Here is a 19,361-nt window from a genome sequence, read left to right on the forward strand (position 1 = left end):
ATGCTAACTTCAAGGTATTGGTTACCTCTTGGAAGGTAAGGGACCGAGATTAGAGAAGAGTCACACAGGTGACATCAAATAAAATCTATCTGTTATGTTTTATTTCTTAAAAAAAAAACTAAGGCAAATATGCTATAATATTAAAATTTGATAAAACTTACAGATTTATATGCAAGTCTTTATTATGTTATTTACTATTTGGCCAGTAAGTTTAAACCATCTCAAAATTAAAATACATGCCTGTATGCAAATAAGTTGACATATATGAAAAGAAACATTTTAGGACACATTAGAAACATTTAGGTTACTTCTGGGAAGTAGGGATAAGAGGAGTCTTTTACTTTTCAGATTCTACCTTCTTTTAGAAACATGTTAAATTCATGACTTAAGAAATGAGAAGGGACTAATCCAGGCTCAGCAACTTTCTTACTGTATGGATGAGACAAAAGACTTAAAAATCTCTAAATCTCCGTTTTCTCAACTGTAAAATATGGGTAGCGATGCCTACTTTGCAGAGCTGCTGTGAGGATTAGAAAATATTTATATAAAGCATCTAGCAAAGTGCCTTTTACATAGTAGGCACTAAATAAATAATAACTTTGCATTATTAATAAGAATGTAAGACATGCTCTGTTTGCAAATTTACTCTTACTGAAATGGGCAGAGAAAATAGACATAGATTCCTTAGTCTCCCTGCCTGATCTGTTCTTCCACATGAGTTCCTAATGGGGTGGGGTGGGGGTGGAATGGATCTGAGAGCCAGGACACTTAGTTTGATTCAATAATTTGAACATACAGCCAACGTTTAAATCCCTTTGGCCAAGTGCTGTCTCTTTGGGTATAAACATGTCGACACTCAGATTGCTGTTCCCTTCCCTTCTCCTGCTGGGTAGGGTTGCCAGGTTTAACAAGTATAAGTACAGGATGCTCACTTAAATTTGAATTTCAGATCAACAATAAATAGTTGTAAATTGCACGGGATATATAAAACAATTATTCATTGCTTATCGGAAATTCAGATGTCACCGAGCTTCCTGTATTTTATCTGGCAACCCTGTCTCTACGTGAATGAAGGAAGGAGGCCCCTGTGGAGTTTAAGACCCCTAGATTTCCTTAAGTTTGGATGTGCACTGGGCAGTATCCACATCTTGTCCCTGGTCACTTGAGAGGCATCTGCTTCTGAGGCCCACAGCTGGTGTGCCTCACAATCTGGTGTCATCCAGTTTAGCCAGGGCCTGGGGGAGCCCCCTGGCTGAATCACCTTCTTCTCACCTTTCAACAGCACCAAAGCCCCCTTTGATTTTCTGCCATGTCTCTTTGGACCCTGGAATAGGATGTGGACTCTGCAGCCTCCACCACAGGAGCCTTTCTGCCTCATCATATTGGGATCCATGGCAGAGTCAACTGAGCTGCTTGTCATATGGCCCTTTAGAAGTATGGGCGAAGTCCTGGAATTGACCCCAGGGAAACTAACCTTCAGCCTTCCCTCAACCCAAATACTATGTGTCCTCCAGCATTGCTGTGGCCACCCACTCTGAATTCACATCTCAAAGCAGAGCAAAACCAACTCTTATGGCCAGTGTTCCCACAACAATTCTGTCTCCTTCTGACGACCTGTCTTCTACTTCCTCTTTCTTCCTTCCTTCTCCACAATCCACCAGAGACAAAGGGGCAGCCGCCACCCTGCCTCTTCTGCTGTGGCCTGGGCCCCTCTATAGGCTCTGTGAGGGCTCATTCAGATTCATTCCGCAAATACATAACTGAGCACCAACTATATTCCAGACCCTGTAGTAGATGCTGAAAATAGCAATAGTAAATAAGACAAATTCTCTGTTCTTCTGGAGCATACATTCCAGTGCTGTTGAGAAGAAGGACAATAAGCAAATATACTGAAAATTCCATACTAGAATGTCCTGACGTTATAGTGTGTGGTAATGAGCATTATAAAAATAAAGAAAAGAGAAGCAAAGTAGGGGATAGTGGCTGATACCGTGGTAGTGGGGGCAGGCAGGTGTTCTTTTGGATTGGGTGTTAGAGAAGCCATTTGAGCAGAGATTTAAATGAAAAGAAAGACCAGACAAGCAAATAACTGCAGGCAGAACACCTCAGGCAGAGAGAACATACTACAAATGGAGATGGCTTAGCAAATCTAAGAACCTTTAAGAAGTCCAGCTACCCAGAACCGATTGACTGAAGGACTGCCACCAGGACAGACTGACTGAAGGACTGTCACCAGGACTGCCTCTTCTTCATGTGTTTTTAAATAGTTATTAAAAAATAATAATTTAGAAAGGGAATGACTTCCTGCCTGAGAAAAACAAGAGAAGACATCTTTGAAAAGATGACTTAGCATTGACATTTAAATAATTTACTAAAACTAGACTAAGCCAGTATGGGATCTGTGTATGGAGAGTAAAAATGTTGTTATGAGAATATATGCCAAATGTAAATACTTTGTAAAATGATGATTTAGGTCATTACAATAATCTGAAATTCTATCATTTCGATGGGGTTTGTTATAATTAACGTGTGTACAAAAATTAGGTAACTATGCCTTTAGCAATGCAACAGACCTAGCCTTTGCCATCTTATATGTCTCTGCCATCCACTTGTTGATTACTTATTCCCCATGAAGTCCACTTCTTCAGAGTCCACATTGACGTGTTGTAATGAAGGCTCTTTTCTTTGTTTAATTCTCAACTGACTGCCTTGTTTTTTTGTTTCTTTTCTGTCTCCTCTTTTCCACCCCTTTGTAGGACCTGGAGTTCCCATGGTGACAGTGCACAATGCCACAGATAAGAAAAGTAAGTGCTTTTTGGTCTTTTCTCAAATCTTCCTGAGACTCAGGAGAAAGGAAGCCAAAAAAAAAAGTCTTTGTGAGATCATTCAGACCACCTTCTCCTATTCAGAGATAGAGTTATGGGTCATATCTGGAAATTCAGCTGTGGACTGCCTACCTGATGTCAGTATTCATTAGATGTGATGGAAGTAAAGGTCAGAAGCTATCAGAAACCCTCACAAAGGCTGAGGGAGGCCTGGAAGGTCAAGCTCAAGGTCATTCAGAGCCTTGTCTGAGATACTCTGAATGAGCTGAAGCCTGGATGAGCTTGAGCAGCCAGCCCCTGAGGACATCTATAGCCTAAGGTCTGGATGGGCACTTGGCTGCTCTGTCTTTGGGAGTAGGTACATCTTCATGGCCTAGAGGGACTACACATCTATGTCACTACAGGAATGAAACTTTCCAGAGCCTCTTGAGGACCTCATTGTGTTTTTTGCCTGCAAGGACCCCATGTAGGTTGTGACATGTGCACATGTATATTTATGTGAAGGATTTGAAATAATGTTCCCAGTCTCAGGCAGACACTCAGTAAAACTGAGAAGTAAAGAGACTTTGTCCGATATTCTCTCTTCCTCGACCTTAGTCTACCCTAGCCCCAAGGAAGCTAACTCCATTCTTTCCCTCTAATTCCTCCCCTCCCCATAGAATATCCACAGTCTCACACTATGGCCTCATACCTGGTACCCATCAAAGTTGCTGGCCAGTTTCCTTGGTTACCTTGGGATATGCGTCGCTGATGATTATCAAGTGAGGCAGGCATAAGAGACTCCAAAATCCCTCCTGCTCACAGTAGCACTTCAGGCACCAAGCCGAGCTGGTGAGGGGGAAAATTTGGAGAGGAGAGCTTCAAACACATTTAGAAACTGATTAAACATTGGTTAAAGTGGTCAAAAGATGATAAAATAGATTTGTGTAAAGAAACAACACCCAGAAAATAATTCCAAATAATGATTATACCCTGCAAAAATGTCAAATAATTATTAGATATATGAGATTAAAGCATCAGTAATCCTTAAATATATTGGTTTTAAAGTCAATTAAATGCCCAAAAAGAGATGCCAGAAGGGACATACTTAAAATATTTGAGGGGCAAGCAAAGGGGAGCAGCTGCTGGTAACAGCTACAGTGGCCTTTCTGTCCTCAGAGGAGGGGAGAGTCTTCTGGGCCAAGGTAACCTGGTTCTAGGCCTGTCTCCAGCCTCACCTGGGGACCATGCTAGGAGTCTGCGAGGTTTGAGAAGGGGTTCTGGTCCATACGCCTGATAGCAGGAGTGTCCACAAAGGATTTCAGAGCAATTGCTTGCATTTCACCACCCACCCAACCAGGCACATGCCACCCACTCTAGTGGGCACAGTGGTGTGAAGAGCCCTGAGTAGGCTTTGCTCACTGTGGTTGGGTTGGAACTTGTACCCCAAGGCCTGGCATCTTTTGGGGTCTGACAAACATAGTCCAAGATAACCATCCCCTTAGGAAATGTTCCATGGACCTCTTTGGCTATGATTTTCTATTGAAGAAAAGGAAATACGTGACAGAGCCTCAACTGTAACATCTTTTTTATCTTAAGAAAATGTGAATTATTCATTTGAATATTTTTTAAAACTTAAGAATAGATAAATAATTACTGATGCTTTATTTAATTTTTCCCTTCTTAAAAATTTGGTGAAAACTGAATTAGGTCTGTGCGCCAATTAACGGTCTCATACCAGTGCCAGTTTCTTGGTTCTGCTAGTACATATATTTATGTGAGGACACTGGGTGAAGAGTACACAGAACTCGAAGTAATATTTTTTTGCAACTTCCTGTGAATCTGTAATTATTTCAGAATTCAAAGTTAATTAGTCCATAATCTAATAAGAACACATAATATCATTAAGCTTCAGAAAATATGGTGGTTTTTCTTACAAAAGCCATTCACTTAAATACTTTTACTTCTTCTTTGGAGGATGCTATTACTCTTCTGAGTTAAAGGGTTAATATAATGCCTACTCTTTGAGAATTCTCGTTGACTTTTAAGCCACTTTGAAGTTTGAGCATGGTCACTTCTTTAAGGGATCCTGAAGACCAGGAATGTGAAAATTCTCCCACAGAGTTTCCTCAGAGTACTGGATAAAGTTGACATAGTTGTCCTAAGGCTCATTGTATGAATGAAAATGAAGTAGACCTACATCTTAGATATGTTTATTAAAATTGGGTAATGTATGGGTGGGGTGCGGTGCAATGCTTTAGAAGAGAGTACAGATAAGCATTTACCAAATGTCCTCCCAGCGAGTGCAATATACTAAAATCTCAAAGTTCTGAGATATTTTATTAACTCTGTGAAGTCAAACAACCAGTTCTTTTCATCTGCATGGTTGATTAGCTGCATTAGCCAATCAATCCAATATTGAACTGATCCAATATTGGCTGGCTAGAGATCCTAGATTTTTCTCTGTATTCCATTGTGGGGAGCAATAAGTACAAAGGTATTTTTAAAAGCATTTTACTGTTTGCAGATAAATTCTTACTATTATGACTGTGGTTCCCAGAGGCAAAGATTCAGCACCGAGTGGGATAAGAAATAAAAGTGTTATGCACACAGGATGGAGGTTGGTAATATATCTCAATGTTCCATCCCTCTCTGTGTGAAATTTAACAGTAAACCTGAAGGTGACACCGTTGTACTTTATCTCAGTGAGATGGTGATTAATCGGAAACTGGTCAGAGTTTATATCACACTGTGATGTGTAGAATTCTTTTTAATCACATTTATTTTGCAAGCCTGTTTATAGGTTATATTTGAGCTCCAGTTACCCCATAGTCTAATTCAAACTCTGAGGATATTTCATTCTGACCTCACATGTGTCTGCATTTATATTTCTTAATATAGTTCCAGAAATCTTTCAAAAGGTTGACTCAAGCCGTGTTGACATCAAATTAACTTGGAAAAGAAGCAATTAAATGTGGCTCAAAGTGGGTCATAGCATCCACACCAGCACTGGTAGGACAAAAGGGCGTCATGTTGTTTACATCCAGACACGGTGGATTGAGCAGAAAGAGCCCCTTGAACACCCACTCTTCCCTCGTGCTGGATTCAGGGCCTGAAATCCCACCATTCAATATTCATTCCTGTGCTTTAGGATGTCTTATCTGCATGAGGGCTTCTTTTAAAATATAAAAATCCCTTGTGGCATTTTGGATTACATTAGGCCACATGTTACAAAAATCTCAAAATAGGATTCACTTAAATAAAATAGAAGCTATTTCTGTCTTGTGTAATATTGAGAGGCTTTTATGCCCACTCTACAATCATTTGTGGCCCAGATTCCTTCTATCTTTCTCTTCCACCATCTTTAGCTTGTAGATTTTTACCATCAAATTTGCTTTGTGATGAAAAATAGTTCTCATGTTTGTATTCCAGTCTGGAAGATGGAAGAAAGGGGGAATATAAAAGGAGGAGGGTTCCTATGACTGAGACAATTCCCTTTAGACTCTCTTCCTACAAGTGCCTCACACCACATCTGCTTGTATCTTATTGGCAAAAACTTACCTGCTCATACCTAGCTGCAAAGAATGCTGCAAAATGTCTTTTAGCTGAGCTCCTTGCCACCTGAAGTTAAAACAGGATTTCATTGCTAAGTCTCTTAATCAAAGTAATAATAGCTTCTGTAAAAAAAAAACACCGCCAGAATCTCAATGGCTCAGCAAAATAATGATGGGTTGTTTGTTTCCTTGCTTGTTTTTTGGTTCATATGGTCCATATAGTTAGGCTGCTGTCCTAGGCACTTGTCCTAGGAGAAACAAGGGGGTCCAGGCTCCTTCTACAATGTGGCTCCATCATCTTCAAGTCCTCCACCCCCTGCCTTGTGAACAAGGAAGAGAGAAAATAGGAAATTGTATGGAAAATTTTTTTATGTTGAGGCCTAGAAGAGGTGTACATTATTTCCATGTCCAGAATGCAGTAAAATTGTTCCACCTAGATGCAAGAGAAGCTGAGAAATAAAATTAATTGTATGCCCAAGAAGGAAGATAGAGTCAAGCATTGCACTCACTATCACAATATGCAAAAGAGGAGAGTGAATATAGGATGACAACTCGCTACCTTTGTTAAATCCCTGAAAGGAGTGATATACTGAATAATTATTGATCATTTTTATATACATTTTTTTAGTCTGAAACAGCTTTTCAGATATTCACTTGGCCCAGTTCACTGAAGGCATTAGCCAGGGACTGAGAGCACAGACTGGTATGCCTTAGTTGCTGAAAGGTCCATTTATAGAAGGAGGAATGACCCAGCCAAGGACAATTTCTCCAAGTGAGGCCATGAGCTACCAGGACCCCCCGTGAGGGTACTGGATGTCAGAGAAGGCATGATGGCATGGAACCAAGGGAACAAAATAGAGTGAAGGGTGAGGTGTTTGTAGAGAATAAGGTTTGATACCTGGTTCCCACATTTAAAGAGCTTAGAATCTTCTTAGAACATAAAGAAATTAAAAAGAAAAGAAAAAATTAAGAGTAATTCTAAACATATCAGTGAAATCAGAAAGAATTATAATAGTGATTATTACAAATGTTTGAACAAGTCAGTATTTTGAGTTCTGGGGTGTTTATCACCCCAAAGAAAAAGTCTGAGAAAGGTTTAAGAAGGAGAAGAACATTGTCTAGGCCTCAAAGTAAACTTATTGGTATCTGTGGTACTTTGGAGCTGTGAGGTACCCCAGAAAAGCCATGTTCATTTAATACATTCTTGTAGGTGAGACCTATTCTATCTTTTTTTTTTTTTTTTTTTACATGGGCAGGTACCGGGAATCGAACCCGGGTCCTCGGGCTTGGCAGGCAAGCGTTCTTACCTGCTGGGCCACCGTGGCCCGCCCGAGGTGAAACCCATTGTGGGTGGAAACTTTTGTTAGGTTGTTTCAATTGAGATGTGACGCACAACCCCCCCAATTCAAGGTGGGTCTTCATCTTTTACTGGGGTCCTTTACAAGAGGATAAAAGGCAGAAGCACGAAGAGAAAGAGTTTAGAGTGAAACACCCTCGAGATGCTAAGAGAGAACCCACAGATGCTCAGAGATAAAGCCACTGAAATCAGAAACTGAAAGCTTCTTAGAGAAAGATATCCTCTTGATGCCTTAATTTGAACATGTTCATGGCTTTAGAACAATAAATTTGTAAACTAAGAAATCCCCATCGTAAAATCCAGCCCATTTCTGGTATATTGCATTCTAGCAGCTTTAGCAAACCAAAACAGTGTCTTTCAAACATGACAGGGATTTGGAATTTAGGTGATTTTTGTGGTCTTTTACTGGCCTCATTTTCCCAGAACTCCCATACGAAGCAGAGCTGGTGTTCTGAAATATCTCAGTAGAAAAGTGGCAAGGGCCAAGAGCAGAGAAACCTAAATAGTTCTGCTGAGTGATAATTCTATTTATCAGCTATACTGGGGGGCTGTAGATTACAATTCATACCATTGCTTATCTCAGAAAAGAAAGAAACCCTATTTTGTTCTGGGCAAATCAGAGAGATTTTAGAGTTTAAACTGACGTTAGTCATCAACTAATCCAACTTTATTTTAAAGATTGGAAAATGGAGGCCCAGAGAGGTGATGCATCTTGCCTGAAGTCACACAGTTCATTGGTATCTGACCCTGCTGAACTGTTTTCCTTAATTTCAGGTTATTGTTTTTCTCTCTGTAAAAATTATACATACTGGTATAGCCTAGTTGTCAGACCTCAACTGAACATCCTTCTGATTCCCTCTCTCTGTGAGGAACTACAGTATCTGCCATCCACTGAGCACTTAGTATATGCCAGGCACTGTTCCAGGAGCTTTATATGGCTTAACTCATTGCATCCCCTGACAGCCCAAGGAGGTAGACACTGCTATCATCATCATCCCCATTTTACAGATGGGGAACTGAGACACAGAAAGGTTAAGGGAATTGTCCAAGGTCACATAGTTGGTAAGTAGCAGAGGTGGGATTTGAACCCAGGAAGTCTGGCTCTCTGCTATGTAGCGTCTGATACTCTGCTGCCTTTCATCAGCAAGGGGGGGACAGACCATAAGGAAGAGACCCAGGGTAGTTGGCTAATGAACTCCCAGCCTGGGTTCCCCGGATCTGGTGCTCACCAGCTGTATGAGCTTAACCAGGCCTGAAACCTCCATTTGTCAGTTTTTAAAACAGAGGCAGCAACATCTGTCCAGGAGGGCATTCTGGTAACAAGGATACAATTCGTCTATGTGTCAGGAAGCAGAACCGCTGCCACTTGGCAGCCCTGGGCCAAAACCAGCAGTCAGATAATTTTGAAGGACTTGACCTCCTTCACAGTCCAGCCTGGCCCCTGTCGGGACACACACCCGTAGGTGAAATGAAGAAAATCCTTCTACCCCTTGAAAGTCATGTTCTCCTATGCCGCAGGGTTAGCGGTGACAAGGAAAGCTACCTTCCTAGAGGGTGAGGGAGTGATTTACTTGCCCAGCCCCCCGGGTCAAACTCAAACCCTACAAACAGCATTACTTGGTTGCCCCTCTCCTCCTACCAGATCCAGCCCCCCCCCCCCCCCCGCATCCTGCCCCATCCCCAGGAAGAGTCACTGCATCTTCCAGGAGAGGAAAAATATTTCTTTGATGAATTTCAAAGCACCTCAGAGGCTCCTTGAGCATCGTGTTAGCCTAGATCAGATCATAGATTGTGGCCTGGAAAGCACCTAAAGCCTTGATTATGCAATGAAACCCCTCCTCTCAGGGGGGGAGTTTAATAATTATTGTAGTCGAATAGTGTGTTACAAAGCACTTGTCTCTGTATTCTCCTTCCCTTACCCTTCACGATAACCCTGTGAAGGAGGCAAAACAGGCAGCATCGGCCCCCATTTTATAGATACGAAAACAGATTAAAGTTTCAAGAATACTGACAGCCAAGACATTAATTCTTCTGCAATATTATTGACTGTTCAGTGAGAGAAGAAAGTGGGAAATAAAGAAAAGAAAGGAAGCACAGAAGAGAAAGATAAAAGCAAGAAGTCACACGGGGGGGAATCATCTAATGAGTTCACATTTTCAAAATATTAAATAAGATTTTTAAATTCTTTTTAAAAATTAATCGCATGCTCATTGTGTGCCTATCACAACACGGGTCCCAAGGTGATCATGTGACCTGCAAATAATTCTCTGAACAGGAAAGCACAAACCTGGCCCCTGACTACCAGCCCCAAGCTCCCTCTCGGAGGATCCAAATCTGCAGCAACAGGCTTTGGGTCCCTCTGAAAAAATAATAACCAAGTTAAAAACTTTTAAAGTTGCAGGTCCTGGTAAAATGTTTAAACCAGGCACTCTGAATTCTTGCCTGTAGGTATTGTCAGCAGGAGGCATTTGGGATTTTATTTTCCCCACAATCTATTTAACTTTTCATGTGTCTGATGTCCTCTTAGGTGCCTCACAGCCCATTTCATCTCCAGCTGTGTCAGCACCAAACCAAACACCCTCTGTTTTCATTTGGTCTGTCAAACTGGGCACATCCAGGGGCGAGAAGTCGGGTGACCTGGCGCTGTCAGGTCACCTGATCTGGAGCTGTGGGCCCGGTGCCTGGCTCACAGTTTGGTCCCATCAAAGTCTCATTGCCCCTCGGCGGCCCGTTGAAGGCTCCACAGCGGTGTGGGTCGATGGGTATCACATATGGGCAACAAAGCAGTTGTCAGGCCAGCTCTGCACAGTTAAGCCTTTGGGCCCCAGGTATATTTCAGATTAGTTGAGCTCTTTCATGATTGAAAAGGCCGCTGGAAAAATTCCAGGAGCATCACAAAGGCAAATGGTTGGAGCAATCACCATCCCTGCAGTTGCTCTCCCTTTCATCTGCAAGTGCAGCCCCTGCCTGCTGTTCTGGATCATTAGGACGCTGCAAGACCCCAAACCATTTGTACTTTCTCTGCGCTCTCCATCGTGAATATCTTAGGTAAGCATATCCTGGTCAGGGAAGCAAAGAAAAACCGGAGGTATATAATCAGGGAATAACGGTAACACTAATAGCAGCCAACATCTATCAGGCCCTTGATATGGGTTGGCTCTGTTTTCAAGACTGTATGTATTTTAACTCTGTTTTCATTTCCCGGCTGCTAAGACAAATACCATGCAATGGGTTGGCTTCACAATAGGAATTGATCGGCTCACTGTTGCAGAGGCTGGAGGCTCGCTTCCCCCACCCCGGGGTTGGTTTCTTCTGGCAGCAATCTTTATCACAGGCAGTGCACATGGTGGTGTCTTCTTGTTTCTCCTCCGGACTGGATCCTGTTGACATCCAGCTTCTGGCTGCTCCAGGTGGCTTCCCGTTCCCATGTCCAATTTCCTTTGCTTAGAAGGACTTTAGCCTTACCAATTAATTTATGAATTATGAATTAAGGCCCACTCTCAATGACATTGGGCACACCGTAACTAATAATATCTTCAAGGGTACTGTTTACAGAGGGCTGGGAGTTGGGACCTGAACATGCCTTTTGTGGGGGACATGATTCAATCCCCAACAAACCCATTTAGTCTTCAGAACAACCCTCTAAAGCAGGAACTATTCTTATCCTCACTTTTCAGTTGAGAAACATGAGGTGAAGGAGCTGATGTAATTTGCCCTGATTCACCCAGCTAGAAAGTGGTGGAGTTTGAACCAAACCCGTGTGGGTCCAAAGCCCATGTTGTGTTCAGCTGCCTTTCCTTCAGAGCCGCCTGAAGGAAAAAAACCACACGCAACGTGGTTTCCATTCTGCCCACCCAGTTAAATAGGACGAAGCAAAAATAATTGTCCTCAAATGGACAAATGTGCAATATTATATCTTCTCCTACTCTGAGAAGACTATACATCCGAGAGAAAGAAGATTCCCCTTGGCCATGAAAATCTGTCAGTCTGTGATAGACTCAGGGTGGGGGTGGGGGGGGAAGGGGGAGTAATGTTTTGTAAACTCAGCTGGGCCCGCGAACTTTTCCTTCTAAAATCACTGAATACCTAAGTTGTCTTCCCATGGTCAATCATTCATGTTCTTTTTTATTTTTCCCCTCCCTTTCCTCCGCTTCCATGTATTCTGCCCCTGTTCCAAGTTGATTTTCCCATTTTTTACTCTAGGTGTATCCCAGTTCCAGCAGGGTTGGGCCAGCAGCTGCAGGCTATGCCTGCAATTCATTTTTCTTTTCTTCTCTTTTTTTTGCACTGGGAACTGAACCCAGGTCTGTGGCACAGCTGGCGAGAACTCTGCCACTGAGCCACTGTTGCCCGCCCTCAAGTGCATTTTTTTTTACTAGAGTTTCTGGAAGGATTTTCAGCTGTCTCTCCATCCTGCTTCTGCTAATTAGGAGTTTTATGTTTCAAATATTTTACCATCATATTTCCCAGGTGGACTTAATATCTTACCTTAAAATTTCTTTCTTCTTTTTTTTTATTGTTTTATTCACAAATATTCTATACCCACTAAGCACAAGCTCCCGTCCATTCTTTTTCTTTATTAGAGAAGTTGTGCGTTTACAGAACACTTATGCATAAAATACAGAATTCCCATTTATCACCATATTATTAACACCTTGCTTCGATGTGGAACACTTATTACAATTGATAAAAGCACATTTTTTAATAATTGTACAATTAACTGTAGTCCATGGTTTAGCTTAGGGTTCATTGTTAGTGTAGGGTGGTTCCATGGATTTTTAAAGTTTAATTTTGTTTCCATATATACAAACTAGCAGTTCTCCTTTTAACCACATTCAGATATATATCTCCGTGCTGTTAATTACATCCACAATGTTGTGGCGCCATCACCACTATCAGTTACCAAAACATTTCCAGTATTCCAAATAGGAACCCTGTATATTTTAAGCTTCAACTTTCCATTTCCCACCCCAGCTCCTGGTAACCTATATTCTAGATTCTGACTCTATGATGTTCCTTATTCTAATTATTTCATATCAATTAGATTACACAGTATTTGTCCTTTTGTGTCTGGCTTGCTTCACTCAATATGTCTTCAAGATTCCTCCATGTTATTCACATGTATCATCCCTTTTTACAGCTGAACAGTATTCCGTTGTCTGAATATACCACATTTTGTTTATCCATTCGTTGATTGATGGATACTTGTGTTGCGTCCATCTTTTGGCAATTGTGAATAATTCCATTGTGAACATCAGTGTGAAAATATCTGTATGAGTCCCTGCTTTTAGTTCTTTTGGGTATATAACTAGTAGTGGAATTGTCATCCATAACTATTTGAATGTAAATATAGCAACCATTTAATATTATGTGCAAGATCCCTAATAGCTTTGCATATGTAATCAGGCATGTTCTTAATAACAACCCTATGAAGTAGAACAATTTACCTGAGATCACATAGTTAAATTCAGAATGAAGATTAGAACCTTGGCATATTTGACTCAAAGAGCACATGCTCTTGACCACTGGGCTATACCAAGTGTCTTGCCAGGAGGGTCCTCCTTCCTAAGCCCCAGGAAACAGGGACTCTCTCAGTTATCAATTGTAACAAGTGTTTCACATTGAAGCAAGGTGTTAATAATATGGTGATAAATGGGAATTCTGTATTTTATGCATAAGTGTTCTGTAAACCCACAACTCCTCTAATAAAGAAAAAGAATGGACGGGAGCTTGTGCTTAGTGGGTATAGAATATTTGTGAATAAAACAATAAAAAAAAAAAGAAGAAAGAAATTTTAAGGTAATATGCTCACAACAGCAACATCTTTGGTCAGTGCTACAGAATGCAACCCTGGTTAATTGTAAAGCCGTTCTGAGTCCCCTAATGGGACTCACACTGCATTTGAACAGCACATGCCAAAAAGGAGACCTACCCAAGAACCAGGGAGGCAGTACTGACCTGACGTGGAATTGAGATGGAGATAAACATGGGTGCATTTGTCTGCAGCAGAGCAGGTTGAAGGCGAGTTGAATGAGCTCTTGGAGAGATGGCTTTTGAACAAACTATGGAAAGCCTTGGCTGTCAAACTAATATCTTGACTGCATTCTGTTAGCAGTGACAAAGAGACAGGATAAAAGCTACCAGAATTCTACATGTCAGGTAGCAAGAGAGGCCCTGAAAGGGTTAGGATTCTGACTATGAAGGCAGGCTAATCATTTTATCTTATTCAAACCCAGCTTTGAAATTCAAAATTACTGTTTCAGAATGCCCTGCCCTTTCTCCCCATCTTCCCCCCTGACCCATGAGCCACCCTGGGAATATTTGACTTTTTCCCCCTTTAGAAAATCTTATCTACAAACAGAGCCTGCAGGGTGTTCACAGATGTGACTCTGAATTATTTAAAAGCTGTTTCCTTAAGAATGTAATTATAGTTGGGACCAAAGTATATTCCTTTGCTGCCTGGATACTCAAACAACTTAGGTATTGAGATAGAAAACCAACAAAATCACAGTTAATGCTTTGTTGGTTATAATGTAAATCTGAAAGCGAGTGCAACTTAGATATTTGGATACCAATTCAGTGTGTGAGAGAGTTGTAATTACCGTGCAACTTACAGTGCAGTACCTCAGTCCTTGAAAGAAAATGGCTGAGTTGGTGGAGTTAAAGTATAATATATGTTCATTGACAACACTCCATAGTGTCTTGAAAGCATATTCAAGGGCCTCCAAATTACTACGTTGGCCGGTGACTGCGCCTTCCTCAACATTAATAGACAGGTTTCTCTCCCCTCTACTCTGTTCAGTCAGGTTTTTAAAAAGAAGCAAAACCAACTCCCACTGCCAGTTGGAAGCAAGGCAATTCTTTCATGGAATTTTATTAGCCATCAACTCTTTGATGCTTCTGTTCCTTTGCTTACACTGTTTGCCCTACCCGGAACCCCACCTTCTTCCTGAGTAACCACCTGCTAGACTGTCCAACCCCACTCCTGTCACCTGTCTTGTGAAACATATAGTGAATAGAGAGAAAGGGACATGGGACAGTCAGGAAGCTGGGAGATGTAGACAAGGGTGGAATTGTGAAGGACCTTGTACGGTCAGTCAGGCTAAGGAGTTTGATCCTTATCCTAGGAGCACCCGGGAATGATACCGCCAGGTTTCCATTTTTTAAAGCTGTTCTACTACCCGTAGAACAGGTTAGATGGGTTCACACTGCAGGCAGGGAGAACTGTTGGGGGGTCATTGCAGTGATTCAGCGATGAAGAGTCTGGGCTAGGGTGGGGATACTGAGGGCCCATTCTCTCAAGGCCATGTAGAGAAGGAGAGAAACCCAAGCCTAAAACATTGATTAAGAGTTATGATTTTTCCTTGGCCCAGGTAGCATGTGGCATGTGGTGACAGTAGAAATGGCCCTCAAAATCCTGGGTCTTCTCTGGCCCAAGTAGAGGGGGAGTGGCACCTCTGCCTGCGAGTCTCGGTGGGCACAGCAACTGCAAAACAGGCTAGGGGCATGTCTTGCTGCCCTAGACTGTCCTGGACAGAGGGGCCTCAGAGTCCTTCCTCTCAGAAAGAGTGGGACAGCCAGAGTGGGCCACCGTCTAGGACTGAGGCTGTGATCCAGTACACAAATCACTCTAAAGCATGGAAATAAAAGTGAACACTGCATCAGTTATTTCAAACCAAGCTCTGGTGCCAAACTCAAGCCCTGTGTTTTGATCAAGACATATCAGGCAATTTTATATCTTAGACCCACAGTTTTCAAATACATTAGAGAACAAGTTGGTAGTCAAAGAAAAAAATTTCCTTACAAAGTGGCATTTGTGTGAGGGGCCCTGGCAACAGACATGCTCCATAAAGAGGTAAACCAGGCTAAAAATTGTCCTTCGATATTTCTGCCTGTGTAAGCCCTAAAATAATTTTGAAACATCATGTGGCCCCTTACATATTTTTGATGTTGTCATCTGAAGTTTTTCTTCATTGATTTAAAGAGTTGCACAGAACATGTTTTCAGGGTTTTGTAAATATTGGCATTTTAAAATATATTCCAGTGCATAATTTTCAATGAATCCTCTGGTCTCTAAATATCATAACAATTCGTTGCTCCTACTGTCCATTTAAACATTTCTTGAATAGGTTCTGCTTTAGCAATCAGAAATTTTACATTCTCCCTTTTGGTCCTTGAACTGGTATTTCTCTTCTACTTCTCTGCATACCCAGTGTCCACCCCACACCAGAATTCTATCCTAATGTTAATACATGAAAATCTTTTAAAGACTTGTTTTTTTTTTTTAATTTGCTGTGACCATAATGCAAAAGTTCTACTGATTTTCTTCTGGATTGAATTATTGTTATTAGTCTGCATCCAAACAACCAGAATATATTAAATATTCTGATAATTGTTAAACACAAAATGTAACAATTTATTTGAAATGCATCTCTTAATGAGTTGAATGGCGGCTCCTTTTTTCACTTTGTTCATATATGAATGGATAAACAGTCAGCATTTCCAGGATAAGACAGTGTTGAGAAACAATTTGATTTCTATTGGTCTGCTTTCTAATCTGGTGGTTGCTTTCCTTTGTTTTTCTGGGGCCTAAGAAAAGGTGTGCCATGAATAAATGATTTCCAGTGATCTATCAACTTACAAGTCCTTCAGGTTTGTTAACTCCTCCTTCAGGTTTGTTAAAAATCAAAGAACTAGGAAGCAGCCTTGGTGCCATAGGCCCCTTACCCATCACTGGGGGCATTCACTTGGTCCATGTAACTGACATCCTTTGGGTAGGGTCCCATCTGTGGGCACAGTGCTCCAGGGAAAGGTGAGAGATGGCTAAGAGGCCTGCCTTTCTTTTGCAGGGTGTGTCTAAGACTGTTCTGATAAAGAATGTGGGAAAGAAGAAGCTCAGTGATGCTAATTGGGGGCACATTTATTCTCAGGCACAAGTTTTATGATGAATTATATATGGAAGTGGAAGAGCAGGAAACCAATCCCATTAAAACCCTCAGTATGTCTGTGTTTCCTTTGGAAAGTCTTCTGGTCTTCTGCAGGTATCCACTCTGCTGACATGCCCTGGAGGAAGTGAGCGTGGATGGTCCTATTTACAGATGGCTGCATGGTAGATGAAAATAAAGCAGATTTGGTAGACAGGCTGACATCTGACTAACATACATTGGAGAGTGAGCAGAGTTCATGGTACTTAAATGACTACCAGAGGATGTCTGGATTCATCTCCTTCCTCTCTACAGGAGAGTGCTGGGCTGGCTTCACTGTAAGACGGGCCACTCTCAGGGACACCATTATGAGCTGGGAGCCATTTTGGGGTACACAGTGGACCACACAGAGCATTAACACTGGGCCTTCCTCAATGGGAATATAGTTCATCTGGGCAAGGGAAAGAGAGAGAGAGAAAAAAACACACCAGTTCGGTCAACAAACAACCCCTCTTTCATTAAAAAGTATATTTCTAGCACAATGCTAATTGCTGTGAGGAATCAAAGATAAATCATTTACATGGTCCCTCTCTTCAAGTTGCTTAAAATTTGGCCAGCAAGAAGAAGAGATTCAGCAAAAGGGATAATTACAACCCAACTGTGTGACACTAACTCTAACAGCTAAACGTTCAGAGATCAGAGAAAAGAACTGTCAGGTGAGATGAGTAAATCTAAAAAGTAAGAATGCAGGAGTTGAGGCTGGATCTGGTCCCTGAATAAGGGCTAGAAGGACAGCCCTGGGGTTGGGCTGGCATTATTTATAATGTCATAAATGAGCCTGGGGGACAGAGTTGGGCCTGTCTGACAGCAGCAGGGGCAGAGGCACCTTAGAAAGCAATCAGAAATAATGCAGAAAAGGCCTGGTTGACAAGAGGCATAGAAAATCCAGACGAGAATCACATTCAATGCAGAACAGAGTTCCTGCAGAGTCTTGTGCATAAATTTCTGTGCACATGCACACACACACACACACACACCACACACGCACACACACACACACACACACACACACACTATTAGCCTTTTACTTCTAGTAATGTGAGAGAAGGAAACAGGCTGCCTCTTACTCCTTAGGTTGGTTACCGATTGGTTTCCATTAGAACCTGGTCATGACTTTTCCAAAATTCAGCTAAGAGGAGTCCCCTTACACCAACAGGGGCCATTCTGAAACATGTCCAAGAACAGCGCATGGGCCCAAGCTGCATTCTGCCTGCTGGGATGCACGAGGGAAGCAGTCCTCGTGAGCAGGCATTTGTCTCTGTGGTCTCACCGTGCCCAGATCTGATAATAGCTAATTCTGCCAAATATTAGAGGGGGCTCACATTTAATTAAGGAGTGGCCATTTGTGCGCTCCAGACTGGAGGTCTCCATGGCCCTGAAGTCAAAAGAAGAGTCCTTCAGGGAATATGCCAATCTTTTCTTATTTCCTCTGCTATGCTCCTGCCCTCTTTGAAAGCAATTATGGGAACAAATAAAGTGGCTTAACTCAACTCCCCTGTGTGACAGCCAGCTCTCTGCTGATAAAACCAGTTGTGTGGGCAATCATTAAATGAGAAATCTAATATTTAACTAAATTTAATAGTCTGTTGCTTTGGTGCTTTTCTTGTGAAGGGAAGGATTTCAATATCGGGGAACCAGCTATTCAAATGCAACTTGCATAGTCAGTGAGTGATTAGAACATTGGGCATTCCCACAGAAAGCCTGAGCGCTGAGATCCAGGAATTGCTAACAGGGTGTTTCGATGGCAAGTCTGTGTTCTCCTTAGCTCCAGGCAAGCTTAACTCAGTAGGCAGCAAAGCAATATTATAACCTGAGTATGAAATTTCTCCTTCAGGATCAGCATTTGAGATTGCTAAATAATGCCAGAAAGATAAAATTCAAATGCATGTATATGGGGATAATAGTGTATTATAATAACTGTGAAGGGGTCTGTCCCATTTTTTTTCTTTTGAGATTTAGTCATCCAAATCAGGCCTTGCCATCCTCCCAGAAGAAGTATGCACGTTCGTGTCTTCTCTGATAGCATGGCTCCATCTTTCTTCTTGTTGGCAAAAATATGCTCCTTTGCATACCTTTGCATTAGTGAAGGGTAGGATTTCCCACCCTCTGCTCCTGCTAATTCCACTGATCTTCATGAGTTACCATTTCTATGGTTTGATTTACATTAACACACCCCCATATCCCCTATCTGTTATCCACCTGGGCTTACCCTATAGGCAGGCATAGTGTAAAGATCACTAGTTTTCCTAAGGCTTTGGTCTGACCTCCAGCGGCTGAAGCCTTCTGGTTGATCTCCTACAATAATCTTAGGTTGTGTAATATCAATGAATTACCTTACAATTCCAGCATTGATTAAAGAATGGCCTATGCATAACATTAGTTCTTCAAGCACCGTCAACCTTCCAATCCTTTTAATGGAATTTGCTTTGGTCTCACTGTGGTTTGTTTGATGTGGGGGGTAGTGGTTGACAGGCCATAGTTTCTTCAACTCTTCCCACTCAAGAGGTCTGAACCCTGGGATGTTCTGTGAGCCTCTGGGCTTTCTGAAAGCCAGAATTCTAATTTCTTTTCCATCAGAAACTTTCTTGGGGCAATGGAAAGGGGCCGTGTGGGAACAGAGAGAGAAGTTTGAGCCAAAATCCAGAATGGGATTTGGACTGGG

The 19,361-nt window shown here is 41.8% G+C and overlaps 1 protein-coding gene across 2 annotated transcripts in view; it reads left to right on the forward strand.

The window, feature by feature from the left end:
• DPP6 (dipeptidyl peptidase like 6) overlaps positions 1 to 19,361 on the forward strand; it is a 919,284-nt gene that overhangs the window by 869,962 nt on the left and 29,961 nt on the right. For both annotated transcript variants that reach the window (XM_077150875.1, XM_077150885.1), the window contains exon 17: positions 2,757 to 2,804. In XM_077150875.1, the coding sequence (XP_077006990.1) occupies positions 2,757 to 2,804 (48 nt within the window). The remainder of the gene's footprint in view (positions 1 to 2,756; positions 2,805 to 19,361) is intronic.

The sequence above is a fragment of the Tamandua tetradactyla genome, chromosome 1 (genome assembly GCF_023851605.1).
Source record: "Tamandua tetradactyla isolate mTamTet1 chromosome 1, mTamTet1.pri, whole genome shotgun sequence".
NCBI classification, from domain to species: Eukaryota; Metazoa; Chordata; class Mammalia; order Pilosa; family Myrmecophagidae; genus Tamandua; species Tamandua tetradactyla.